Source organism: Oculina patagonica, chromosome 7 (genome assembly GCF_052425735.1).
Source record: "Oculina patagonica isolate OP01 chromosome 7, crgOcupat, whole genome shotgun sequence".
Classification (NCBI taxonomy): Eukaryota; Metazoa; Cnidaria; class Anthozoa; order Scleractinia; family Oculinidae; genus Oculina; species Oculina patagonica.
Window position 1 is genome coordinate 20,339,811 of NC_135764.1, and position 27,941 is coordinate 20,367,751.

The 27,941-nt window shown below is 38.6% G+C and overlaps 2 protein-coding genes across 7 annotated transcripts; both read left to right on the forward strand.

Moving 5' to 3' along the window:
• The first annotated feature begins 1,142 nt into the window (after nucleotides 1–1,142).
• Nucleotides 1,143–27,660, forward strand: LOC144661524 (metal cation symporter ZIP14-like). Of its 6 annotated transcripts, none has more exons than XM_078522323.1 (8): nucleotides 1,143–1,228; nucleotides 12,433–13,430; nucleotides 18,583–18,760; nucleotides 20,183–20,352; nucleotides 20,940–21,125; nucleotides 21,756–22,515; nucleotides 23,714–23,901; nucleotides 24,737–27,660. In XM_078522323.1, exons 2-8 carry the CDS (start codon nucleotides 12,939–12,941, stop codon nucleotides 24,854–24,856), a joined length of 2,094 nt encoding a protein of 697 aa, XP_078378449.1. In that variant the 5' UTR covers nucleotides 1,143–1,228; nucleotides 12,433–12,938; the 3' UTR covers nucleotides 24,857–27,660. The 6 variants fall into 6 exon arrangements, with proteins under 6 accessions (XP_078378449.1, XP_078378448.1, XP_078378450.1 ...); XM_078522322.1 differs by lacking the exon at nucleotides 1,143–1,228 and adding an exon at nucleotides 7,487–7,697; XM_078522324.1 differs by lacking the exon at nucleotides 1,143–1,228 and adding an exon at nucleotides 10,878–10,936.
• LOC144659272 (kelch-like protein 11) lies at nucleotides 4,237–5,058 on the forward strand. Its single transcript, XM_078519692.1, has one exon. The coding sequence runs from the start codon at nucleotides 4,237–4,239 to the stop codon at nucleotides 5,056–5,058; it is 822 nt and encodes a 273-aa protein (XP_078375818.1).
• Nucleotides 27,661–27,941: the final 281 nt, after the last annotated feature.

Here is a 27,941-nt window from a genome sequence, read left to right on the forward strand (position 1 = left end):
GGATTTTTCCACCTCGCGCCTTTCGCGTTTCCCATACGCGAGCTCGAAACTACGGCGCCTGCTACGCAAGCTATGTGTATATCACCATCAGAAATAAAAAATAAAGAACGAAATATGTCTGTTCACTCTACACAAAACTAAATCCCACCCGAGCTCATGGGTGGAGTTAAAGATAAATCGTAAGTCATGTTTGTAACTATAACGTAGTTTCTCCAATATCGACCGAATTGAGTTGGCCATATCAGGGAAGACATATTACGTCTGAAGTGCGTCGAGATAAATCCGAGACGCACAAATTTTCCACTAGACATTTGAAGTCACATTTTCACTTTTCTCATGATTCTGTTCGGTGTACAAGGGTATAAATAATTATGTATGTTTTATGAGTCTCGAATTTATCTAGACGACATTGTCTATGACGCCCCGGGGGATCTCTGGTGCGCAGCTCGTACAAAATAAATAAAAAATAAATCACTTTATTTAAGTGTCAATGTATTTAGCACGGCGGTGCTAATTGAGGACACTGCAAATAATGGATCAAATATTATAAATCGAACAGAAAACTTGTTAAAATCCCAACTGGCAAGAGGCCGACCAGTCTACTGCGCTATTATAGAGCTCGTTTGCCCTGGCTGACCTGCTAAATCCTATAGCTTTCAAATGAATTTCAAAACTCAGGGAAGTCCTAACATTCCCAAGACAAAGTGAAAATTGTCAGTATTAGTCACAGGCCATGGGCTTTTTGCAAGCTCTCGCCCCTCATGTTTGGATTCGAAAAAATACAATAAGGCCAAACAGCATATTTTACACACAAAAGGCTGAACAGCAAATAAATAATGTATAGGAGAACCAAATATTTACAAATTTAACGTAAACTTTCCACTATTAGGGTTTCTGTTAATGAGAAAAGAAAATCCCAGCAAATTTAGTTTTCCGCTCAATGATTTTTTGGGCCACGCATGTCCAGACATGAGAGGCAATGTTTCACAAGAACGTTACTTTTTATAGTTTAATTACTACATCAATTGCTTAAAAGTTACGCGGGAACTTAAGTGACTCTCGAACCCATTTCCATATTCTTTTGTGGCATAAATAGGACCACTCGAGGACAGAAGACCCAGTTCACATCCAGAGCTTCACAAAGTCCAAATCCCACAGTAAGGAAAGTTAAGCCTTTGCCGAAGAGTTTCTTCAAAAGACCAAAGTCGCACAAGAAGCTTCCATTTCAGTAAGTCGTGTTTGTAACTATAACGTAGATTCTTCCATATCGGCCGGATTTAATTGGCCGTATATATATATCAGGTAAAATATAATTCGCCTCAAATGAATTCGAAGTGCGTTAAAATAAATCCAAGAAGCACAAATTTTCTACTAGGCATTCCAAGTCATTAAGATCTAGAGGGGGGGGGGGGTCCTTTTGTCACTTTAACTAAAAGGGTAGTGAACAAGGGCAGTATTTTCGGTTTTTTATGATTCTCGCATTTAACTAGACTTATTAATATACTTCTAAGGCGAGTAGAAGTTTATATTTACTTTCCGCCGGATCTCCGATGCACAGCTCGATCGTACAGACCCGGTCAGGTGATTTTAAAACAGGCCGCGCTATACGGCCAGTTTTTTGTGTCTGTAGACGTATTGGCCGAATCATGTAGAATGATCAGACGATCATGTCAGCTTTATGTCTTCCATTTCTTTACTGCTGCATGAACGAAAGCAGCTAAGAGTACTAAAAATACGCAGTTTCCAAACTCTCCCGGCGCCAGCAAGTCTAAGTGCTTCTGACCTAAATTTTAGCCGTCGCTCCGGCCATTTTTTAGCTGTCAGTTTCATGACCTGTGATCGATAGCTTTATATTTAGGATCTCTTAACCATTCACATCCCATTCTTCACAAAGTTCTGACCTGTAGCAAACATGAGGCTAACCTTACCACAGAAGAGTGATTTCAAAGGGGAAACTTTGACGAGAAACGTTCAGTGCCGGCAGTAAGTCATGTTTGTACCGCTACAACGTTAATTTTTTTCGAAATTACAGCGAAGTTTTATTCATTTTAAGAAACGGACGAGTATTTTGGGCTGAGACTAAGCGTTAACGAACTTCAAAAACTTCAACGTTCTTAGTATTGCGACGATTTGAGCCTAGAGATGTTCTTAAAATGTTTCTATTATTTCCAAGTTTGAAAACAAAGTAGTAAAATCGCGCCAAAACGCATTCAAATTGATATATACACGTATACGTACACGTCACTGTGAGACGGGTAAAAAATTAGATTTGAATAAAAGTTGATTCATTCTAGAAGTGTATTTACATTCCCACCGGCAACAAAATGAATTTTTTTTCCCACATTTCAGCCTTAGGTACCTTCTTAGCGTGTTTTAAGACTTTGTCTGTGCTTTCTCAAACTCGACGTTCTTATAAACGTTTATAAATAGGTACCCTCAATTCTGTAAACCGAAATTAAGCAATTAAAAAAGAACAGTTCTTTTGAATGCAACAAACACATTACACGATTTTTATGATTGAAAAAGTTTTGAACAATGCCGCTACGTGTCATTTACAACCGAACGTAGATAACCAATGCATTGTTTTCCTGAATGTCCTTATTAAGGCGCTTTTTTATGCGCGATAGCTTGCTACGCACCGGCCTTATTTTGTTTTCGGTTGAAAGCCTATACAAACCTCGATGTTCACACTTTTTGTGGAAAAATTGTTGGAAAAATTAACTTGGGCAGAAACATGGACCAGAACACTTGGCGAAATACATCCTCTAACGTTCAATCATGCCCTTTCGCTACTACACTACTAACGGAAAACTACCGGTACATCCTTTCATAGACTTCAAATTCACGCTTTTTGTTTCGATTTTCTGAAACGTAGAAGTCGCCGAATGGCAAAAGTTACACGGGAATAATTTAATTTTAATAATGTGATGTTCAATGAAGCAACTGAAGACGCCAATCCTGCTAGAGGGTGCCAATGGGCTTAACAAATGAAAATAATTGCTGTAGGAGCAAAGACCGATACAACGTATCAAACGAAGATTTTTGCAATTTTGAGTAATATATTTTCTGTTTGCCAAACCAGCCTTCTTCAGATACAATGAGTAAACTTTACATTGGTATATACCGCATTTGTTCACGCATGAATATTCAAGGATCGGTCCCCGTTACGTTTAACGTATGAAATATTTTTTGACGTCAAGGATGTAAAACGTAACACGTAGTCTCTTTGTTCTCCTGTAAAGCAAAAAATTCTCTTATCATGAGACGACTCCTGAAAGCCAAACGGCAATATTCACGATGAGAGACAGTTGTATTCGCAGACTATCAGCAAACGTTCGCTGAAATATTTGAAAATTTGCAACGCGTGACATTAAGTATATGGCTCTGCTAAATACTCAGCCTTGCGTTATTACTTTTCTCGCTTTCTGATTGGTGCAATGATTTACACTCGGGGCGTGGCCATATTTGGTAAATGGACGCGCAAACTGAGCGTATATTTTTCATATCGCGAGCTACAAGAAAGCTGAGAAAAGTATCGCCTCGCAGCCTACATACGTGCAAAGTATTTTGAAATAACTTGACCTTGTCACGTAGTTGCAAACCAAGAGTTCGAGAACGGTTGTCGGAAGAAAGCACAAACTTGCACGCGACTAGACGGAAAGACGGTCTGGGTATAACTAGAATTGTGCATATTGGCCTAGAGGAAATGTGCAAGTTTGTATTTTTGCACGTGAAGATTTTGTTTTTTCTTCTCAGGAGGCCTTTTTCTGTAGCTTTACTTTTCCTGTCACATGTCTTTGAGTCTTGAAAATTCTTCTAAACTTCAGCGTGGCTAATAGATCCTTGTTTCCACATGTCTTTAGAGAAAGGAAACGTGCAAATTCGCCTTTGTCATGTCGCCATATCATTAGTAAAAAGCACGTACAGTAGCTCTCTTCTGTACTTCTACCCATACTACCTTTCGGTCTTGTCGCGTGCACTTTGTGCCTTTTCCGACAACATTTCTCGAATTAGTTGTATACGTAAAAGGTAGTACCACAACCCACTGATCAAGATGGCGAATCGCCAAGGAAAAGTGCCTAGGTACCCATTGCTCTTAAACGCTTCCCTCCATACGTAGTCCTCCTCGCAGCTGTTTTTAGTGTCATCACGCAAGGAGCGTTGCGTGACGACACTATAAATTAACGGCTGCGCTCGAGGTCGACGGGAGTCACCATCGCCTGAAAGTCAGACACCATGTCTGTGAATCGTCCAAATCCATTTGACATTACTTTGGTGGTGAAAGATGGCAAGGAGTTCCAGGCTCACAGAAATGTTCTTTCACAAGCGAGTCCTTTCTTTGAAAAGCTTCTCAGCACCGACATGAAAGAGAATAGTGAAGGAGTTACTCGACTGGAGTGGATAACCGAGTCTCAGATGGCAGACATTTTACATTTCATTTACACTGGCAATGTTCAGATTTCTAGTCAAGAGAATGCTGATAACCTGATCGCAACGGCAGATTATCTTCTCCTTTTCAACCTTAAAACTATCGCCGGGAAATTTCTCGCGCAACACATGACCACTGAGAACTGCATTTTAATTTACTATTCAATAGCTGAACAGTATTCATGTGAAGAGCTAATCGCTAGCGCCCGGAAATTCATCAACTCAAACTTTACCACCGTCGCTGCATCTGACGAGTTTCAAAATTTGCCAAGCCACGAGTTTGAAAAATGGATTTCAAGCGATGAGATAGTGATTGACGCTGAGGAAAAAGTGTTTGAAACCATACTCAGATGGATTGATCACCACAAAAGCGAACGAAGCGTAAAATTCGGCGAACTGTTTCGCTACGTTCGACTGACGAATATATCGCGTGACTTTTTACTGAGCGACGTCGTGACCAATGATCTTGTGAAAGAAAATGAGGACTGCCTCGACAGGGTGACTGGCGCATTAAACTGGATTGATCGGTCAACTGTGATCGTGGCTTGTGAACTTGCGGAACCTCCTTTCCGAAAAAAGCAACTTCGGCGAACTGTTTCGTCACGTGCGACTGACGACTATATCGCGTGACATTTTACCGAGCGATGTCGTGACCAATGAGCTTGTGAAAGACATTTCAGACTTCCTTCCCTTCCTGATCCTGCGACTGACGACTATATCGCGTGACATTTTAGTAAGCGATGTCGTGACCAATGAGCTTGTGAAAGACATTTGAGACTTCCTCGACAGTGTGACCAGTGGGTTAAACTGTTTTGATCTGTCAACTGATTGTGACGTACCACGGCCACATTCTCCAAGGAACTCTCTAAAAACAAGTGCTATTTTTCCTCTCACTTGCATGACTCTTGCATATTTTCGACTTTTCATGTCGCGCGTGGGATTTTAGGAATAAAAACCGACTGCTCGCAGTCTGACAATGCAATGATGGAATCCCGAGCAGTCGAATTGAGTCAAAACGTTTACCCTACGTTAGCAGTCACGATCTTGAGTAATGCGTGACAACACTACACCAATTACCTGTCGTCTGGTTGTTGTCTTCAATTAACTGAAGAAATATTATTGTTATTTTTTTGCCAAACAGTTCTTTTGGGTTGTTTTCACACTGTCACGCCTGGAAAAAGTAAAATCAAAACCACTGAAAAATAAAGAAAAGCATTATAGAAGACAAATATAGACATGATATACCTTATTATAGGAAATTAACGCTTCATGGAATTAAGGCGAATTTCGAAAATTCGCGTTAATTTAAGTCGTGTTAATTTTTGTTAACGTTAATTTCCGCGCCGTTAATTAAGTGGAGCGTTAATTTCCATGACCTTAATTTCCATTATTTTAGCCCCAATTTCTCGATACAGCTCAGGCATTCCTGACTCCTAGGAAAAGGCATTATTTCATTAGGGTGGAAATCTGCCGGTATTACCTAAACTGTGAAGAACGCTCGAGGCGGTCAGATTCCTTCGCTTAACCTCTACGTTTAGGATTATACGCTTAGTGTTGACTAAACTTGTTCCTGTTGTTTCAACAAGTTTTTTTTCCTTTGTGTTCGTCGCGTTAATTTCCTTCATTTTGAAATGTTACCCCCTCTTTCGCGTTAATTTCTTTTATTGGAGAGTAATTTTTTCTTCAATTTGCGTTAATTTAAATCGCGTTAATTTCCAATACCTTAATTAACACAAGCGTTAATTTCCTATAATAAGGTATGATAAATCATTTTTGTGTCCGATTCTCAGGTCTTAGCAGTATTCCTTGCTCGAAATGTTCCACACACATTTATAGAGCTCAGTATGGAAACGCCATATTGGTGTCCCACGGAGGGGCACAGATATTGCAGTCGGTCGCAAATCAATGAAAACATCTTGAATTTACTTCTGCTCTGATCTTAAAGCGTTCATTTCATATTCATGAACTAGTTAGAATTAACACTAACAAACTGTTCAGACTGCAGATGATCACACCCACAGAATGAGGCATTTTTTTCAAGATCGTGACAGCCTTCTCGAGGTCATTTTGACGTCGTATGGTGTAAAAACTCAAAAATTCAAAATGCTTTACTTCGAAAACGAAGGATGCCATCAAGTTAATAATTGTAAAAGATATATACTTAGGAGGTCTTGTAGAAAGATTAAAACTCATGGGACCTGCTTAAGTTTGGGACGAAACAGCTAGTTCAAAATCTGGTTTCAACAATGCGATCGAAATTCACAACATTCACAGACTAGTATGGAAAATATCTTGCTCAATATCCAACGCATTTCTAGCATATTTCCTATAGCTACGATATGGTAGCCGGTGAGGGGAGGGAAACGGCTGTACACAGGCTACTGTATGACACATTTACTGACATTTCCTAATTTATTTGGAATTAATTTATTTATTTGGAAATAAGGAGATCAAACAATAACAATATATTTGTATTCAGGCGTCTAAAAACTAGTACTGTATATGCTTTCACCAGTTGAATTATCATTTTCGCCTTTAAAATTTTACATGTCTTTCTTTCGTTTTCTCATTCTTGGAAAAAGAATACTCCGAAAATATATTTAAAACATTCCAAGAACCTTTGATCAGACTCTTAGCGTCCAATAATTACAAGCAATGTATCTCTTCTTGGCACTTTTTAAAACACTAGCATACTTTTTCTTCATGTTGGGCGATAAATAAAATTCAGTGCTTTTTTTTAACTTGGTTGAAATCAGTAGTTTCAGGCTTCCCGGAAGCCAGCAGGCATCGCAGGCGCATTAAGCCCCTAGCAGCCTGGGGACTAAAATGCATAAATTAATACATTCAAGTAAAGAAATGAAATAAATTGTTACCCTTATGTCTTAACCCACAAACACGAACCGCTAGCTTAAAAGCGATTTTCCAAGTCGCAAAACAATTAGGGTAAAACGCTTTTAAAAAGACTTCCGTGCAATGGCCTTGTGCGGTTTTGCAAATTTTGAAACGTTTTTTGGAATTATTTGGCAGCGGACCAGTTACTAGCAAGAAAATTGGCGATTAACCAGATAAAAGACAGGAGAATTTGATAAGTTTAAAGTACACCATTGTGTGGTTTTTGTTTGTGTATTCATGCAACGTTGGCACGAAAATTAATAACAAAGACTGCAGTTCCGCAAACATATCGCTGTTAAAACATCCTGTCCTGGCTGACTAGCGAGCGAAGGAGCTCTTGCTCCAGGGGCGAATCTATCTAAAAGTTATTTTGAAAGGTAAGTCGAAATTCAAACTATGGTTTGTGTATTTTAAGACCAATTTAGTCTCGGCCGTGCGCGGAATTATTGAGATTTTAAATTGAGTTCTGGTGCTGATGTTAAACAAAATCCCGTTTAATTTTGTTACGCCCAAAAGCATACACGAACGCTTCTCATATAATACAGCATTTAGCATTAAACTAAGCTTTGGTATCAGAGTGCGATTGCGCTCTGACGCCGCTTCTATCGCCGCGAAATACAAGATGCAGTCGTTTTATAAATGATCCAGGTTTAGTTTATATTTTGAAGAGTTGAGAAGATCGATTCCTCGGCCAGACCGGCTTTTCCTGTTTGGAGGTTGTCAAGTGTTCCTATAAGCCTAAGTTTCAACATTAGTCATTTCGTAGCTCTTTTGAATTCCTGCCCCATTCGTTCATTTTCTCTGCTGTAATAAAATTGTAAGTCCTGGTATTTCAGGCAGTGAGGAAAATTATTGCCAATGTTGTAGAATGGTTGAAATTTCTTGGGTTTTTCCTCTGGTGGTGTACACAATTTCTATGGTGAGTGAATTATCTACAGCAAGTCTTTCAATCAGTGGCCTTTTCTATACTTTGTAAACTCAAGATCCTTATGTTATGCTAGCGAGGTGTTGCATTGCAACCGAAAGAATAACAAATGTTTTGTCTTAACGAAACCACAGTAAATAATTCACATTTCGCTGCAAAAATTCGATACAGCACTACCTTACAATGAATCGAGTTCTGCCGCAAAGCTTTCAATGTGGCTTTGGTGTTTTAGTTCTCAAGTTGAGTTTTCATTATGTTGTACAGTTTAGAATTTAGCACTAATTTTATTGCGAATACCCGAGGAAATGTTTCAAGGGCACTATCACCACCTGTTGAAACAAATTTAGGACCTGTTGCTATGTGTGCAGATTGAAAAAATATCGTGTAATAATATCAAGTAATTGAATTTTACCTTATCACATAATTACAGAAACAATCACTTAGCAACCAGGCTTCGCTCAGAACTGACGTCAAGTTATTTAGAAATGTGCAAGGGATTTATTAGGCGAATATTTTAAAACGCTGACAAAGATTTCAGGCAACAAATATTATATTTTGATTTCGTGAGATCCAAAATTCTACGTAGTAACTATGTGGACGACGTTATGGCCTGTACAGTTGAGGCGCCTTGCTGGATAATAACAAAGTGTTAGTTTACCATCACATGAACTGTCGCTAGCTAACGTTTTTATTTGCTGCGGGGGTGATTAAAGAGACTGTGTCACGACTAAGTTAATTTTATGTTGTTAAATTTTGTCAAATACAGTTCGCTATGAAACTAAATGTTTGCAAGGAAATTAATTGTATGATTGTAAATGACAAAACTTCATTGCAGCCAAATGTGTCTCCCGGGCGTTTTAATTTAAAGTTACAAGCAGACAAGATTAACTTTAAAAACTGTTCCGCCGGACCATATTTCAAAAACCCATATCGCAATCCGTTTCAATCTTCGACACTTATGGCCATCCGTGTCTTCTTTTGCATTTGGTGTGTTATTGAAATATTTCTTCAGTGTTTTAAGAGGTTATTTTATACAGTTAAACGTATTTGATGGTCATTTCGGTCCCTCTAAGCAAAACCTTAGCTTTGCAATCTAAATTTCCAATGAGCTAAGATGCTATTAAATTCGCTTTGAGATTATTCAAAGAAACACTGTGATTTGAAATTTTTCCTTAACGATATACCTTAGGCTTATCAAAGCTTGGTAGTTCACCAAGCTGCATTTCTGTGCTAAGATTTGTTTTTAAGCTGAGTAGCGTTTTCAAAAGATTGTTGCTATAGTGATCTTTAATGACGTAATACGTACAAACTTTAGGCTGCAAAGGATCGAGTAAACTTTGCTGCTGTGCAAAAAACCAAGCCACATAATGCTATCCAACAGATAAATCACTTTCCAGTGTATAATGTAGCCCAGTAGTTTTGTTAAATCTCGATGGAACCGAGAACGCGTGTTCAATAAATGACACTTCAACTCTTTCGCTAGAGGCCTTAAATGTTGTTTTTACCAGTTTTGTGACAGATTATCTACTGAGACAAAAATTATCAATAAAGTGAAATTATCTTTACCTGCGAAGATAAATTTAATTAAAAACCTGAATAAAAAGATAGAGGGAGTTTCGTAAGTCCTTATTGGTTCCGAGTACCTGCCACCTGTTGCGCTATTTTAATTATTTTTAGTTTTTTTTCCCTTTTGGTTTAAAAACATTTTGTCATTCACAAATTAATTTTACCTCCTCGCGAAAACAACCATAGAATTTAGAAAATAATCCCCCCTCCCCCCAAAAAAAGCTTCCCTCTCCCCAAAAAGAGCCCCTAGTATTTCGGAGGCAGAAATCCTTCCAAAAAATGAGACCTCTCTAATAATAATTAACCCAATTGATACTGAACAATACGGTGTACGAACTACAAGAAATTAATTTTAATTACTATGCTTTTTTGGTTCACTTTTGGATACAAACCTTTGAAACACTTACTATATTATATACATTTCGCCGATACTATATTTTTGCACTTTTTTGCACACTTCTTGCCAGCTAGGCGAACTGTGAGTAAGCAAGGCCGCGCATCGTACTGATGAACGGTTACGGCAATTAGATATTTTCAGGAGCGCCATTACGTTTATGATCTGTCTCCTTAGAATTGAAGTCTGACCAGCTGAATTACCGGTTTGCCATTTGCTAACCACATGGGGGTCATTTCTTCCTTCCTTATATTTCATCCCAATGGAGGAAGGAGACTTCGATTCCTTCCAGAACTGACGGAAAAAAACCGGTCGATCGCAAGTTAGCCATTTAAAGCAATAGCTTCACGACGCGACACATCTTCGCGGTTTTAGCTTGGCACAACCTGACTTTTCTCAACTATAATACAGTTATAATGTTCAGACAATGTTAAATTTATAGCATCATCAGGGATCGTTTGCATCGGGCATTTTGAAAATATTATTTGGCACTCACAAGGGCGTATTTGCCAGTTTTAAACTGTTAAGGGGAATGTTAGGGGTGATCTGTCATTTTCAAGAGGATGGTAATGGGGGATATAATTGTTCAAGATCACTTCTCACAAAAAATAAAATGCCGTTTTACAATTCACGAGAAGAAAGGCCTATTACGGATCACGAAAACCCCTTTACCACCCTCTATTAAGAGCCGAATGTTTGGCATATCATTCAGAATACATGGAATTTTCAAGGTAACATTTGCCCTCTTTGGGTTATGGAGTTCGGTTCTGGTATTAGGTTTGTTCAGTGGTATGTTGTTCTGATCGTATTTTTGTTTAGTTGATACCGCGGCGCGGACAAGACGCAAAAGGCCAATATGATGGCTCTGTAGATCGACCTACACCCACTTACATCGGCAGAGCGTCATATTAAAACTTGGGCAAGCCAAAAGTGCGATATTATTTATAAGTCATCAGATAACAGTGAGATAAACAAATTATTATGAACTTGTTTACAAGGACAAATCTTCAGAGACGCCGCGGTTCAAGAGGGTAAACACTGTCTGATTATCCTTTTTTCCTTTTAAAGGCTACCTGATATAATTGTATCCTAGGAGGTAGGATTGTTCTACCCAGGTATACAGTTTGCAATTTCCGTCGACTTTGAGGTTCACTTATCGCATCTCAAAAGGGATAAGCGTCATTTGAGAGTTTATTAAGTGTCCCAGACGAGTTTTTGATGTTGTTCAAATCTAAAATTTATTGTGAATTTTCTTTTTTCTTATTAGTTGATCAAAACCAATGTCCGGAATTTGGCTGCGTTCGTAACTTTGTTGCCTTAAATATTTTAAAAGGTTAACTATTTCAAAGTTCGAGGAAAGCATAGATTAGATATCTTCAGGTCGGCTTTCACGAAACTTCTATTTATTTACACAGTAGCCGAATAAAATCTGGACAACTTTCGTTTAAATAGCCCAATAAACTTTGACTAAGAGATAGGAATAAGATTCACTTTTCTGAAAGAAAAACAAAACTCAAAAGAATATAAATAAAAGAAAAAAAGGCGCAAGTGCCATGCCATGGTTGACAATTTAGTAAATTTTATTTTAGTTTAGAAAAATGTATTGTAATCGGAATTTCAAAGAAATTATGTTGGAGTATTAACAGATAGTGATTACAATCTATTCTTTACGTTTTATATTATGCAAATTAACCCGACATCGCGTCTTGTTGCTACAGGTACCATGAATATTTATTCAAAGGATTATTCTGTAATTGTTTTGCTTCAATGTGAAATAAAATATGCATATAGAAACGAGGAATGTTGAAAGTTTTGTCACGGTAATGTCCGATCTAGTAGCTTATTGCGAAAGAAGAAAAGAAACTTAAGTCCTAAGGGTACGTGACGAATTGTATTTTGGATTAAAGCCGTCCCTGCCCACGCCTGCGTCCGACACCGGAACAGCTAAATCAATTGCCGCAACAGGTTGCCTGCAAAATTATCGTTTCATTAGCGTCTTTTTATAAAGCCGATATTCTTAAAAACCAGCCTGTCTCTTAGCAATCGGTAAAATTTTAGTTAACCAATCTTGCCCTCAATGGAAAAGAACCGAGCACGAAATAGGGGTCGGTTTTTCAGCACCGATTAGTCGCTGCAGCGATGCGTTAAATACTTAAGTTTTAATGTAAGCTCATACATTATAATTCTGTTTTTAATACCGATTTATTTAATGCCTTTATTCTTTCAGGACAAAGGTGACAGCACTTGAAATCGCCTGTGCAAACTTTAATTTGGAATGTAAAGAAAGGTGGCGAGCTCAGAGTTGTCGCAAGCCCTCGACGCCACGTTCTCTGTACGTTCACTTATGTAACTTGAGAAGAGGATTCTGTGACAATCATACGCTTTCGAACTGTATTCGTTGCTGAGTGTCTGTCCGTCTTCAAGCAAAATCGTGTCAGTTAAACTTCCTACAATCCGCTGATTACACAGGAAAAACGTAAAATTTGAAAGTCAACATGTGCCAGCATTGATTACGCAGTTCCTGAATCGTCGAGCGCTTTAAGACACGGTTATTAAAGCGACGGAGTATGTTTATATAAACAGTTCAAGGAGTGTGGTTAACCTTGTCGGACTGGGGCGGTTTGGTTTCAACTGCTCTGCTCTGCTCTCCTGGACGTGGAAGCCGCGGATTTTTATCAGTTCCAATTCTTGTAGAATCAAAACAAACAGTCATCTAAAGTAGAATTGTCTAGAATGGCCTTTTTCGACCTTCAATTGAAGCGATTATTTATTCTGGTGTCGTTTTGGACGCTGAGCTTGGCAGCGGATGGCGGACATAATAAACATGGCAACGACTCCTCGCCGGGAATCCATGATGATTTTAACAGAACAGTGGTTTTAAACAGTGCTAGCGAGCATTATTTAGCGATGATATTTCACGACTACTCGGATAACGCCACGGAGAAAATCTCCGCTGCAAGATTTAAAGATCTGTTGCGGGATTTGAATCTCGGGGAGAAGGTTTCCGTGACAAAAACATCGCCATCGAAAGAATCCCCCGGGAGTCGCCACCGACATCGGCAAGCAAGGAGTTACGGGCAGCAAGCGAGTGAATTTGCTGGAGGAAGCACGTACAAACGAAAAGAACAGCGTAATTTTGTGTCCCGTGGAAGTCCCGCGAAGTCTCGGGACAGGAAGCGACGGAACACGCAGGATAATAACTATTCACATAACGATCACAAAGAGGTGAGATATTAAAATAAGTATTTATTTTTTCCGTAATTTTACTCGCTGAGTATGTTTATCGCTGTAATTGACTATTGTTTATGTCTGGGCAAGTAGTTTGAAAACTACTTTAGAGGAATTGACCGTTTATATGGCAAGCCGTGTTCACCCATAATTCACTGTGGCCCAGGGCGCGTCACAGAACAACCCTTAATTTTAACTTGTCTGGAACGTGCCTATAAAGAAAGCAGAAGAAAGGTATGTGAAAGTTATACGTGCAACTATGAAAGTATTCTTCATGCAGAGGTCATCTGTATTTTATTTCGCGAAAAAAGGTGAAGAAGGTCATTTCATCAATGAGTCGAAATAAAGCTAAATAAGTGATTGGTTTGATCCGAAAGCGAGATTTTAAGGAGCTTTCTTTTTAATCAGTCCACTGAAGTTTTTAACGTTTTTCCGCAAACACTAAAGTGCAAAAACATAAAACCGGGATAAAGGCATGTACTGTAGCATGTATGTAGACTTTATTTGAATGATCCCAAACTATGGTTTCACCCATAGACTCTAACCTAGAACCACCGTGTACAGCATAATAAACAGTACAACATGAGTGTACTACACAGACTGCAAGAAAGCTTTCATTTGAATAGTCACACAGAACTTTAATCGACTTGGGTTTGCCTTTGAATGCAATATATTTACACGATAAGATAATTTTCGTGGCATTCGCCTGAACATAGGCTAAATTCGTTACTGCGTATTCCACTTTCAGTAAACCCGAGTAAACTTACATGTATAGTGTATGCACTGAAGGTCAGTATCAAAATCTCCTAAGTGGATTTATTTCATTTTCTCCCCTTCAAGTTGATATAAACTGTTTTTTTGGTCAAGAAACGCACGGCTTACCGTAAATGATAAAGTTCCATATGTGATAGTGGTCATGCACTTAGCTTTGACCTAGTTGGTACTTTTACGTCTCAGAAAATCAGTACTGAAACTCTGGTATCGTTGTGCCTCGATTCAAATGAAAGCCATTCGGGACGGCGCTTTTATATACCGTACTGTTTATTATGCTGTAAAAATTCAAACTTTTTACGAATGTAAAAGAAAACACAGAACACAATCGGGCGCATCTATACGCATTTTAATCAAACCTGTTATTTAAGGTACTGTTTTTTTTTTCAACGTTAAACTTGGACACTAGTACTTACTGCGAAAGAGTTAATCTTCTTTATGCTAACGCAGTTTTCGTGTTCTTTGCGTACGAAAATTGCGTAAAACGACGTCACCCTAACCTGGCCTGTACATTAGAAAAGGAAAAAAACTTTTCAGGTCAGTTATCTCATTACACGTACTAATCTCGAGTGGATTACGGTTTGCCGGAAACGGCATCTTGAGAACTTTCAAGTGATTCTGAAAGAAGCAAACTGCTGCTGCTGCTGCTGCTGCTGCTGCTGCTGCCTGCTGTACATGGTACCGACTTTTTTTATTATTATTTTCCGTCGCGGTCAAAAACATTTCACTTGTTCACCCCAGAGTATAATCAGAAGGTTTACGGGGCTACAAAGCCGTTTTTGTTTTTTGTTAGTTAGTGTTGGTGTTAGCCGTTAGCCGTTGTTGTGTTTTGTTAGTTAGTGCTGGTAACAGAGTGATAACATCTGTATGCGTAGACAGATCACCCTTTGTGAATGTTGTTTGTTTTTTGGGGGGGGGGTTTTTTGGTTTTTTTGGGCATTTTTCTAAGTACTTTCAAATTGAAGGAAACTGTCTAACATAGAAAACAACTCTTAAAGGAGCAACAAAATTCAAATAACGCAAAAATAACAAAGACGGTTTCGACTGATCGACTAAGATTCGAAAATGGATTAGAACTGATTTCTTTGCAAACATTTAGTTTGATAGCGAATCTTAGGCCAGATTTAATTTCAAAATGTTAACTTGTCCGTGACGTAGCTCCTTTAAGGCGTTTCTTTATGAGTTTTTATACATGTAGTTGCTACATATTATGATATCTTTTAAAGCACGTTTTTAAAGTAAGCCGGAATCAGCTTAGCAGGAATGATTTTCGTCTGGAACGGTTTGGAACGTGACTCTTGGCTGGCCTGTGCCATTTGTCACTCAACAATAAAAGAGTCTGTATTGGTACCTCTTAGGGGTAAATATGAACTTGAGCCAACTCCCCCAAAAAGGGATTCTTTTGATTTCTAGGGATGTTTTGGTTTTCAAAAAATTCCAACTGACATGCCTGTCACTTTATATAGCAGTCCCCCCCCCTCCCCACCCCCCGGGTCCGCGAGTGTCAGGAGTGTGAGTGTGTGGTTTTCCCGTCTTCGGCTCTTTAGTTTCTTGGAAAAAAGAAGCCCCGAGAAAGATGTCAAAGTAACATATAAGGTGTTCAACGAACTGCAAACTTAAAAAGAAGACGATACACTTTAATGAATGATGAAATCGTAGCCACAAATAGAATAAAGATTTTTTTTAGCTAACGCACAAACTGACCTTTATATATTGTTCAGATGTGTAGGATAAAATAATCTATTGCCGAGTTGTCTATTACTTCTGCGGGAATGCAACTTTTCTTTTAATAGAAATACTCCTTAAGGAGATGTCGCTTGAGTGAATATGTTATTTTATGTGTCCTTGATATGTAGTCACTCGTGAAACAAAATCAAGAATTAATATTGATCATCTTCAAAAGGTTTAAAAATAAAACTGTTTGAGCAGCGTTTTAATTAGGCCAAGTAAAAAACAAAACAAATGTTTCTCGTCCGGATTTCTATAAAGAGAGCGGGCGGGCGCTTTTGTTTTGTTACATGTTTTTTATTTATTATTTTGTTGCATTTCTTACCTGTGTTGTTCGAATATTGGTGTTTTTCCCTCCAGGTCATTCTCCAGATGGACGAATGTCCGCAAGGGATGACCTATCCAGTACAGACCTAGCGTACCAAGGGTTTAAAATTTTGGCCTGAGTTTGTATTAAAACGCGGACAAAATCAACGACTTACAGAATTTTTTCAACTACGTATAAAGTGAAAGTACACGAACGCCTGTTCGTTTGTGCTCGTTCCAACTTTTTCAATAACAAAAAATAAAAAAAGGGAGGCGGCCCCACGAGGGGGGGGGGGTTTTCGGCCTTGATAAACGTTTCAGGAAATTTCCTTGTAATGCATTATTTGAACCTTCAGCGTTTTGTAAATTTTGCATTTCAATGTATAAGCCACGAATTTCAAAGAAATTCATGTCCGCTTTTTCGAAATTTTTTAAATTATTTTTTATAGCTTGCATGGCCTTGTCAGGCATACAATTATCAATACTTTTGTAATGATAAGTAACATGTTAAAGATTATAAATTATTTAACAATAAAAAACGTTCCTGGAGCATGCATGCAGGCAGGCAAACAACAATATTAGTATACCAGAGTGTTTCATTTACATTTTTTACAGTAATTACGAAATCCAATTTCGCGATATTTCTCTTTTCAATGTGTTTTCATTCTTGCATTTACTGTTTTGTTCTTTGTGGGTAGTGGGGATTATTATATACAAGAATTATTTATTAGATTCACTAATACACGTATTGGGCTGCAATCAAGTACATGATAGACTACCAAGTGTAAAAATGGTAGTTTTTATGTTAGGCACTCGCGTGCAATGTTTCCTAGACATTTTTGATGTGTTATAATAACGTGCTGCAAGGCTGCAGGTATACGCCATTCACCCCCACTCCTCCCCCTCCCACCCCGTTTAAAAAGTGGTCCGGCGGAGCTGGAACTCAGGGAATTCAAAATGAAAATTTCCAACTCAATTTGCGAAGGGAATTTTGAATAAGGAAAAAAACTAAGGATCAACTACAAGACTACGAAACGTAACTGATGGTGAAAACCGTTTTTGGTTTAAATATTTATAATTCCCTGGTTTGCATCACCGTTTAGATTAATGTTTGCAGCACGAAAACAAAAAAAGGTTTTGTCCACAGTAAAGATTTATGTTTCTATATATTATTGCATAAGAGAAAGACCAAAGCACTTTAATAATACTTGTTGAACGAGCGACATTGTTCAAGTTTTTCTCCGTTTCATTTTCCGTGTCCAGCAGATAAGTAAGAAATATTTTAATTTTAATGGCAGACGGTGCCAGAGGACTTTGTTGGACATAAATTCAAAAATTAAATCCTGCCAGTTGTTTTCATATTAAAGAAATTCTGTTATGATTTATCGCCATAAGCGTTTTTTTTTCTTCTGTTTGTAACGTGTAGAATATTATTTATTTTAATTGCCGGCGGCATTTAAGAGAGGGGTGTTAACGAAGTTCAAGTTCGCCTTTTCAAAATTTCTCATTATTTTTTTATAGCTTGCACGGCCTTTTTACTTTTGTAATGATCAAAATCTTCATAAAAATTATAAATTATTCAAAAATAAATAACGTTTGGCATGCAGTCAAACAACAACAGTAGCCAGTAGTATATTTAATTACCGTTTGACAGCAACAAAAAGAAAATTCTTTTTCCTCTCTTTTTCTTTGTAATCTGTTTTCATCCTCGTGGCCTTGCGATATAAGGTTTTCTACTTTTTGGAGAATATTATATACAAGAGTTATTTATTAGATTCACTAATATACGTGTTGGCATGCAGTCAAATGCATGATAGAGTACCAAGTGTGAAAATGGTTGTTTTTTTTTTAAGAAATAACAAACAATAAAGTAAAACACTTGCGAAGGTTTCTAGAATTTTGTAATGTGTTGTGGTAACGTGCTGCAAAGCTGCAGATGGACGCAATTCACCCCTCCCCCCCCCTCCCCCCCCCCCCCCCCTCCACCCTGTTTAATAAGAGGCCCGGCATAGCTGGAACTCGAGGAAACAAATAAACTACAAAATGAAAATTGGCAGATTGGCAGTTAGGAAACAAATTTTGTTTTTTTGTTTTTCGAAAGTTTTTGTAAAGTGTAGAATATTATAAATTTTAATTGCCGGCGGCATTTAAAAGAGAAATGTAAGTAATTTAAATTATAATTGTGACATTCATACTGTACGGCTGCACGATTTCCTAATCCTTCAATTGTCCGTGTCATTTTTAATGATTGACAGGTGGAACATTCAGCTGGCTTTTTTTGGCACGCTGAATGAAACATGTAGTATAAAATGAACCTAACCTAATGTTGCATTCACTTTTTTAGTGTTTGGAAGAGAACGAGTTGATGAGCATTCATGATGTGAGTGAGGCAGAAGGATTAAGCGAAGACGATTTTGTAAGGATTTGCCCATCCTTGATTCGTCAACTGCAAGAGGGCGCGTGCGTTAAAGAAAAGTCTGAAAGCAAAGAGATGGGGGAAGATTCCGGCAGAATGCTACACAGTAAGTGTATGACTATGTTAACAACATTGAATATACGTGCAGCGCAATACTTTTGGAAGAACGTTTAAATAGAAGAAATGACTGCGTGTGTCAGACGCCTGTTTGCAACTCACAGCCGTCTCCCAACGAAGCAGAGGGACTACCTTATTGTTAATACTATCCCAGGCCGTACTTAGGAATTTTAGCGATTCTGCGGGGGCACATTCAAAAAACGCGAAAAGAAATTGCCCAGCAAAAACTATTTTAGAAATTTTTTTTTTTTTTGTTTTCCAAGTCCGGGGAAAATGCCCCCGTTCCCTTTTCGCGAAATTAAGTACGGCCCGGCGATAAGTTACAATAAGGTATTAGAATGTCATAGAATGTTTCAATGTGCAAAAGAACGATGAAAGCCTTATTAAAATAATACTGTAGTTTATTAGAATAAAGAACGACACGAATCGTTAAGATTCGGAAAGATTATGGCGCGGATTATAGCGATACGGCTGAATAAAAGGTTATGCAACATTTCACTCAGTTGCAAAAAAAATATCTTGTGCAACACTATGGCTTTTACACGAATTTTTCACGGATTTTTCTCTAATCTCGTAACACTGAAATCAATTATTTGCACTGCTGCGAGAGAAACACAATCAGTGTTTCCTTCTGCTTTAAGCTAAAGAAATACGTGGGATTACTTGTCTTGACAAATTAACATGAACATCGCCCAACTCACCTGCAAAAAGAAGTGCTGTGAGACCTGCGCATGCCCAATACCCGATTCCCTCTATAGCGCGCGCTGCGGGGAACCGGTGTTTTTATAAACCTGCGCGAGATGAGTGTGTTTTTGTGTGTCTCGGTGTTTTTTTGTATATATAATCCTTTCCCCCGCGCGCGCGGAGGGTATTCAAACCACGTTGATTCCCCGCAACTTAGGTCAGGGGCTCCAGTGCTAGGGTCCCTTTTGAAAGATGTGTACTACTAACTGACCTAGCGCGAAATACCGTCTTTTTGTATAAGAACGGTATTTGATGACAAAAAAACTTAGAAAATTTTAATGCTTGCCAAAATATTTGTATTTGGATTTTCTGGGAAGCTCAATGTTCATTTAATTTGTCTGTTACTCTGACCTTTGGGTACGAGCAAGGGAAACCTGTTTCCGGAGGACATGTTATTGGGTGGAATTTTCGTCTTGGGGAGGACTAGACATTTGGGCCGACCTTTTTTGGGATTTTGTGCCAAAAGAGAATCCAAAATGCAAATAGTGAAACCTTACGGTATGAGTCGTCAAATTAAATGGAAATGTCTGAAAAATGCATAAAAAAAATTCCCTCCAATGAACGTTTTTTTTAAAAAAAAAAAAGATTGAAGAAGAACACTCCCGTATCTAGAAGAACCATCATCCATCCTTTTGTTCTTTTCACAAATGATATACTCTTCTTGCAGTTTGGGGTTATGGTATCCTGTCAATCACTGTCATCAGTCTGACGTCCCTTCTGGCGATAGCAATCATTCCTCTGATGGGACATTCGATATACAAAAAGATCATGTCATTTCTGGTGGCGCTAGCTGTCGGTACATTGTCAGGAGACGCCCTGCTACATCTGATTCCACATGTGAGTCTACAAGTTTCTTTATTCGAAACAAAGTAGGGAATAAGGGAAAGAAAGGAAGACATACAGATAGACAGACAGACAGACAGACAGACAGACAGACAGACAGACAGATTGCCATGACTTACTGAAGGAACGAAAGAGCGGATGAACAAACGAACGAGCGAATGAATGAATGAATGAATGAATGAATGGACGAATGAATGGAGAAGTGAAAATAAACGATAAAACGAAAAGAAAGAACGATCATTTAAACGAGAAAATAGACGAACAAACGAAAAAAGAACGAATGTATGAAAGACATGTGAGTAACTGACTGATTAATTGACTGACTGACTGTCTGTCAGATTATTGTTGATTGATTGATTGATTGATTGATTGATTGATTGATTGACTGACTGATTGATTGATTGATTTGGTGGAATAATCGAGTGAGTGAAAGACTGAAGAAAAGTTACCAATGGCTATGAAAAATAACTCGAAACATTCGCCACAAATAATCACACATCCTCAAGTTATTGGCTCGGTGGATCAGAGAACAGTAGAGAGAACTTTCAACCCATGATATTTGTTTTCTGTTTATTTTTAAGGCTTTTAGCGCCGGTCATGACGACAGCGAAGGGCATACAATGAACGTCTACAAGTCCTGTGTAATCATGGCAGGAATCTACGTGTTTTTCATGATAGAGTGCACAATGAAAGCGCGCATGGCACGGAAGAAGCGCCCAGGAGAGCACGTGCACACGTGTGACAATGTTACATCTCCAGACAAAATGGTATGACACTCTACTGATTATATAACCACGCACTAGCAAAGAAACTTTTTCAGGCCTTGGTTTCTCGCTATGTCCAATGTTACTGTCAACCTTGTTCCCAGGGCTTTTCCCTGGGAACGAGGTTGTCTCACTGTACACTTACCTTAACGCGTGACAAGAGAAGTAGACACGCCTTCAGTCCAGATTCTTTCCATTGCTTGTCACGCAATAACATGCTTGTTACGAAATAGTGCGTGATAAGTCATTTGTATGTTTGTAAAGGAGACCAGTAGTTTATTAAGAGAGTAGTTTCATCCAGCTACAATGAATACCTTAGCCGTCACTATACCCTTTGAGTTGTTATTTATCATAGTCAAATCTCTCGCTCTGGTCCACCGTTTATTCTTATACACGGAAAACGTATTACCTTCACTTCGTTATAAATTAAAGCAATTTTTTTTTTTGATCACAATTTTTTTTTTTTTTTTTTTTCCTCCTCTCCTTTTTTTTTTTTTTTTTAAGAGGTGGGATGTGGATCATATATCGAGTCAACATGACGTTTGACAAATCTCTTAAGACATACCTCAAATTTCCAAGGTTTCTGTACGAACTACGATTAATTCCAGGTTCCTTTTGTTTATTACAATACAGAGCCTTAGCCAAAAAGAGAAACAAGCCGCAAAGTATCAAGAAATGATTGGTTCACGGCTCGCTGGAATTCAACGATGTATCAGCCACGACGGCGCGCACTTTCCAAAAGTCAGCGGTGACATCTCTGAAGGCTGTAAACCAACATCATGTGAACTGGTCCTTGTGGAGTCTGGGAGCGAGGAGCGTGCCAGCACTAGGTCCGGGAGCTCCCAAGAAAAGGAACCCTTGTGGCAACCTAGTTGCCATGGCGACCATTGCCATCAACGGGATAGTCTGGGTGAACGTAGCAAGCACAGTTTTAGCGACTCGGAACTTGTGGCTGTTTTACAGGGCAAGTCTTGCATCAGGCCCAACATCTACACCAACAACAACTTTTCTGCCAGTGGTAGCGATAGCGATAGTCAAACACATCACAACGTCAATCAAATTCGCCGTCACGATGGTAACCAATACTCGTACCCAGTCCCCGCTGAGACGACAACCATTACGACGGAGACGACATCAAGAAGCGACAGTGGAGATGGCAGCTATGAGGACGAACACGAGCAGGACGACCACCAGCATCATCATCATCACCATCACAGCCACAATATTGATAAGACCACCTCAATTGCTACTGTAGCGTGGATGGTGATTGTGGGTGATGGCTTTCATAACTTCAGTGATGGCCTGGCTGTTGGTGCTGCCTTTTCGGCGTCACTGACCAGCGGTCTTACTACAGCGATAGCGGTGTTCTGTCACGAACTGCCTCATGAACTAGGTAAGATTTGGGGGAACAGCGGGCCAATGCACCTGTCAATGTTGCCCAGGGTGGGGGTGGGGGGACGGGCGGAATGACATCTGAAGTGTCCCGGGTGGGAGACATCAAAATGGTCCTGGAGAAAAAGAGAAGAGAGAATGACATTCACTCTGCTCCAGAAGTCTCCGCGCCCGCCCCCCCACCGGGGAGACAGGAAAAAAAAGAAAAAGGAAAAACAGAATGTCTCTGCCCAGAACAAAGAGGTGGGAGGAAACGGATGAAAAGAGTTTAAGTGGTTCACGTCAATGTAGGATTTTTGTACCTTTAAAAACCTGGCGTTCTTTCTTTCGCGTATCGAAACTATCAACGGCCGTACGGCTTAATCAGCTGTACAGCTCCATCAGCTATGCAGGCCTTGTTTCTCATAAGGGACGGTTCATTTTTTATGAGATAGGGGGGCTGGTGGGATTTGAGGGGGGGCCATCCGAAAAAATTTGGCTTTAAAGGGGGGGTCAGCCAAAAAAATATGGTCTGTAAGGGGGGTCACTTAATATAATGGTACTGTTTAAGTGTTGTAAAGAGACTTCTGTAAGAGTAAAAAAAAATTTGGCAGATGCCCAAAATAACATTCCTGAGGTCCAAAATATTTTTCGCGGGGGAGGGTGCCCCCGGACCCCCCTACTTTGTTATGTACCAAATGCCATTAACTCAACCCAACAGCTTCTTGGTTACAAGGCAGACAACCCATACTAACAGACGACATCCACAATAAACAGTTGAGGAATGCCAGCTATTTGGGATGTGTTTTTTGTACACTGATAAATTCTTTACTCACAAGGCTCGATATATTTTAATTTCACTTGATAATTGTTTTTTTTTTTTGGGGGGGGGGGGGGTCATCGAAAAAAAAATTGATTTCGAGGGGGGGCCAGGCAAAAAATTTCGATGAATGAAGGGGGGGCCATTATATATAACAGTGACTATCTATCAAATCCCACCAGCCCCCCTACCCCATAAAAAATGAAGGTCCTCTAAAGTAAGGGTTTCCTGTAATTTGTTTTCAATAATTCTGTTTTGTGGCATTTGAGTTTGAAGGATATTAGCTTATCACTTTTGTATATATGCTTTTCATGAGGGAACTCTAAGCTCAGGAGTGAAAAGACAAACCCGTTGTTGTAACATTTATTTAATCTGTTTCAATTCTTCTTTTAAATTTCAGGCGATTTTGCAATTTTGCTCAAGTCAGGTCTTACCTTTAGACAAGCTCTAACCTACAACCTTGCGTCTGCCGTAATCTCTTACATTGGCCTTGTGCTGGGCATCATTATTGGTGATATACAGTCCGCCCATACATGGGTCTTGGCGCTTACTGCTGGCATGTTCCTTTATATATCACTGGTTGATATGGTGAGTAAAACGGTGTTGTACTTTCCTTTGTTTAAAGGGCTAAACCAAAAGAAAAGTAATCATCCCATCTACCTATTATCACAACAAGCGCAACTAACAATAAACCATCGATGGGATATAAAACTGCAAACTAGCCTGCGTAGCGACAACGAGCGTTTTCGCTTTCTTCTCCCTAGGCCCCTCACGGCTTCGCCTCTCGTTGTCGCGGTTTCGCGGCTTTCTCGCGCGCGCGTTTAATTAATAACCCAACAAAACCACCAGCCACGCAGGCTAACTGCAAACATGCAAGAGGTACGGGAAACCATTAAACCTTACAGCCTGGTCCCAATTGGGGGAAATGTACCGTAATTCAAGTGAGTTAAACGACTTCTGAAGGCCAGTATGAGGTTAAACTGAGAAATGATGCGTTTTTTAACTGCAAAATTTACTGATATCTGAGAAATGGGCTTCAGTTCCAACTCATAGCTAAGAAATAGCCGAAAATTTAACGGATAACTAAGATTCCATCACTACCATGCAGAACTTCAATTCTTGTTGTCTGAGGGGTAGTAAAAAAATCGTTTTAATAAATGATCTCTTGTTGATTCCTCCAAGGTGCGGATTTTGAGGCCAGTTCTGTTTATACTTCGCTTCTGAAACTTTTTCGTTCAGTTAAACTCGCTCCCAGTCGCTTACTTGTTATTAAAAAGGCGGAGCCATAGAACATAATGCGAGAGGAACGAGCGGTATCCTGGGAAGGCGAACGAAAAACTAAGGTAGAATGAAGAGGAAATTTTGCTTTCTTTGAATTATAAATGTTTTGATATTTTTTTTTTGTTTTTTTTTTCTTCAACAGCTTCCTGAACTTAGCAACTTCATAAACGAAGGAGGTGGCTGGTCGGTAGTTTTATCTCAAAATATGGGTATATTAACAGGGGTATCTATTATGCTCGTTATAGCTTTATATGAAAGTTAACTTATTTAAAAGTCTTTGATCATTAATTGAGAAAGTTTTGTGACAGCTAATGCTAGGAAAATAATTTAAGTCATAAAAGCATATTGTTATTTATTTCACTTCTCGAGTAAACTAGAATAGTTATTATTAATTATTTCACCGGTGTAATTTTAATTGAGATTTTTATCTTTTAATTCGCCTGATGACAGGCGATGTATAGGTAAATGTCAAAGACAGGTAAAAGCTACAATTGATGGTTCTCGTTTGAATAAAAAAAAAATGTCTCGATTTTGGGAAAATGTGGGTATATTTTTTGAAAAATCCCGTTTTGTAGGTTAATCATTTTGGTAAGGTATTTTCAGATGAAATATTTTCAATTGTGAAAAGTTATATTATGGGTGGGGAGTTTTTCTGAGCAAATGGCTAATCTCAGCAAGATTCATGGGAAGTTTTTACGACTTTTTTTCAACTTTATTGTTTTTTTTTCCCCTTTTTGTTATTACACATCTTTAAAGCCTTAACATATGATATATGATGACAGCTACAGTAAACATTTTGTGTTTAGTTTTTTTTTAATACCTCTGCGAGGATTTAATTCATTTACTGCTCTCACAATGCTACTTTTCTGTGTCACAGAGCTTCATTTTGCGAATCATGAATATTTGAGTTGCCATAACATTCCTTAGAATGAATCGTAGAAAAACCATATTGGAACATTAGAGCCCAGGATCTCTCAACGCTAGATCTCTGTTGAATTTTATTATTTGGTGTTTTGAACTATTTTACAATTTTTTTTCTAGTGCAAAATAGTAAGATATCTATTAAGGCCAAGTAAAAAAAAAAAGAAAAACAAATGTTTCTGGGCAAAATAAATGCTGCAAGGTAATTGACCTATCCAGTACGGACCTAGCGTACCAAGGCTTAAAAATTTTAATTTGGCCTGATTTCGTTTTGAAACGCTGACAAAAGCCATACCTTACAGAGTTTTCAACTAGGTACAAAGTGAAAGTAACGCCTGTTTGTTTTTGTTCGTGCCAACTTTTTCAATACCAAAAACTGAATAAAACATGAAGAGAGGCGGCTCAAAAAATGGAGCGGGCGTGGACGAGAAACATTTGTTTTGTTTTTTTACTTGGCCTAATAGTTTTCAGTATTCTGAAAGCAGAAAGACACGTTGGGGTTGCCAACGAAAGATTATTAAGACATTGTATTCTATGTCTCTTTTCCGATAAGTAAAAGATAATTTTGGGTATTACTAATATTAGTACTTGTATAGCGCCGTCGATCGGTTACAGGAGGGTCTGGATGCGGTTAACGTGATAGCTGAAACTGATTACTAAGATTTTAACTGCCAGCTGAGAATAGAGCGTTTTAAGCTGAGAAATGTGATCTGCAAATTAGCTGAAAATTTAACTGATAGCTGAGAAATCGGCGGAAGTTCAACTGATAATTGAGATTTCAGCACCTTCATCGTCCAGACCCTCTAGCAGGGTGAGCGTGATTTTATAGCTAGTGTAAATGTCATGTGTAAAACGCGATTTGTTCGTATGGCTACAGGGGATATATGTGCAGAGCGTGTTTGGATAGCCATTTCATACATCGGAAGTCCATGTTTAGGGCGCGGTCGTATCGCATTTGCGGGGACGTTTGGTTTCTAACTACCTTATTACACAAAATTTTCGCGACAACTTATTGGAAGATCCATTTTTCGCGAAATAACTGAACTTTTTTGTCGGATTTGTTTAACATTTTCTTTATTGAATGAGACACTTTCTTTTTTCGCGACCTCGAAGGAAAAAATTGGGGCAGCGAAAATTTCGTTTAATAAGGTACTTTGTAGTGAATCATTGGCTGAATCATGGAGCTTCGCACTCCAAATCCAGAGAAAACAGCGCTTGCGGGACAAGCAACATTTGGCCCTCTGACCCCAGTTGTTCTTGTTGAATCGTCATGCAAACATGTATCATTTGACGTTTTTGACGTAGAAAATGGGACTTAAGTGTCGGTATTAGAAATTAGAGACTGGATGAACGCTGGAGGGAAGAGATTTCTCCGTACATTGCCGTATATGGAATTTAGGGGCAAGATCACGCTGATGTCATAACATTTTACCGGCGTCAGGTCACGTTAGCATCACGCCATGTTGAAAGGGGCTAGGTCACGCAAGATCACGCCATGTTCAAAGCAGTATGTCACGTTATTTTCGGGGTATCGTATTTATGTTGTTTATTTTCAGTTGTCCTTGCATGTCTCATCATGCAATCTTTACCTCAAAGTTACAAAGGAAAGATTGCGTGGTGCGTCACGCTTATTGTATGCGACACAAAGGCAAAAATAACGTGACGTAGGTTTTTTCAGATCTCTTCTGAATGGTGTTTTCACATGACAAGTCATCAAAATTAGAATATATTTGTTTTTTGTTTGGTTTTGGGGTTTCACTTTTTACTTTTTCACTCTGGGGCGAAGTGAACAAGGGCTTTGAAATAAGGATTACTCTGGGACAATTTTCCACAAAACGTTGATCTGCATTTTTAATTTTAATTTGAATTTGAATTCTATTACTTTCTAGATGCGGACAAAAAATTTTATATCGGCTTACAAAATTAAATTATTTTTAATTAAGTATTTGATTCCAAATGAGTGATCTATCAGTAAAATTTATCTTGTTATTTATAAATTTACGATTTTAAATAAAAAATTATTTGAAACTTTTATAAAATATATTTAATAATCTATGGTAAATTATTAGCTTTTCTAATTGATGCATTTCTGTATAAAACAAAATATGACTGATCCTAGAATAATAAAAATCATTTTGGGGATAATGGTGGTTTCTGTTTTATTGCACTAAGTAAATTGTGAAGATAGATCAAAGGTAACCCTAACATATCACCCAGATTTTGTTTTTCTAATTACTCCCGGAAGAAACAAAAATATTGTTCAATGGCTTTTTGTGTTTATTTTCCGCGAATTTTTTAAGTTCCCCGAAAAGTGCTTATTTGTGTCCTGTGGCTGCGGAATGAGGGAGAATGGTTCGAGTTTACTCGTGACGTCATCCCAGGGAAATCAAACTCGCAGTTTGGCAAAACCGTTTGAAAATGCAACC

Coding starts and splice junctions, on each gene's coding strand:
- LOC144659272 (XM_078519692.1), top strand. CDS start 4,237: ATGTCTGTGAATCGTCCAAATCCATTTGACATTACTTTGGTGGTGAAA.
- LOC144661524 (XM_078522323.1), top strand. CDS start 12,939: ATGGCCTTTTTCGACCTTCAATTGAAGCGATTATTTATTCTGGTGTCG. Junction 18,761..20,182: donor TTCCGGCAGAATGCTACACA/GTAAGTGTATGA, acceptor CTCTTCTTGCAG/TTTGGGGTTATGGTATCCTG. Junction 21,126..21,755: donor TTACATCTCCAGACAAAATG/GTATGACACTCT, acceptor ATTACAATACAG/AGCCTTAGCCAAAAAGAGAA.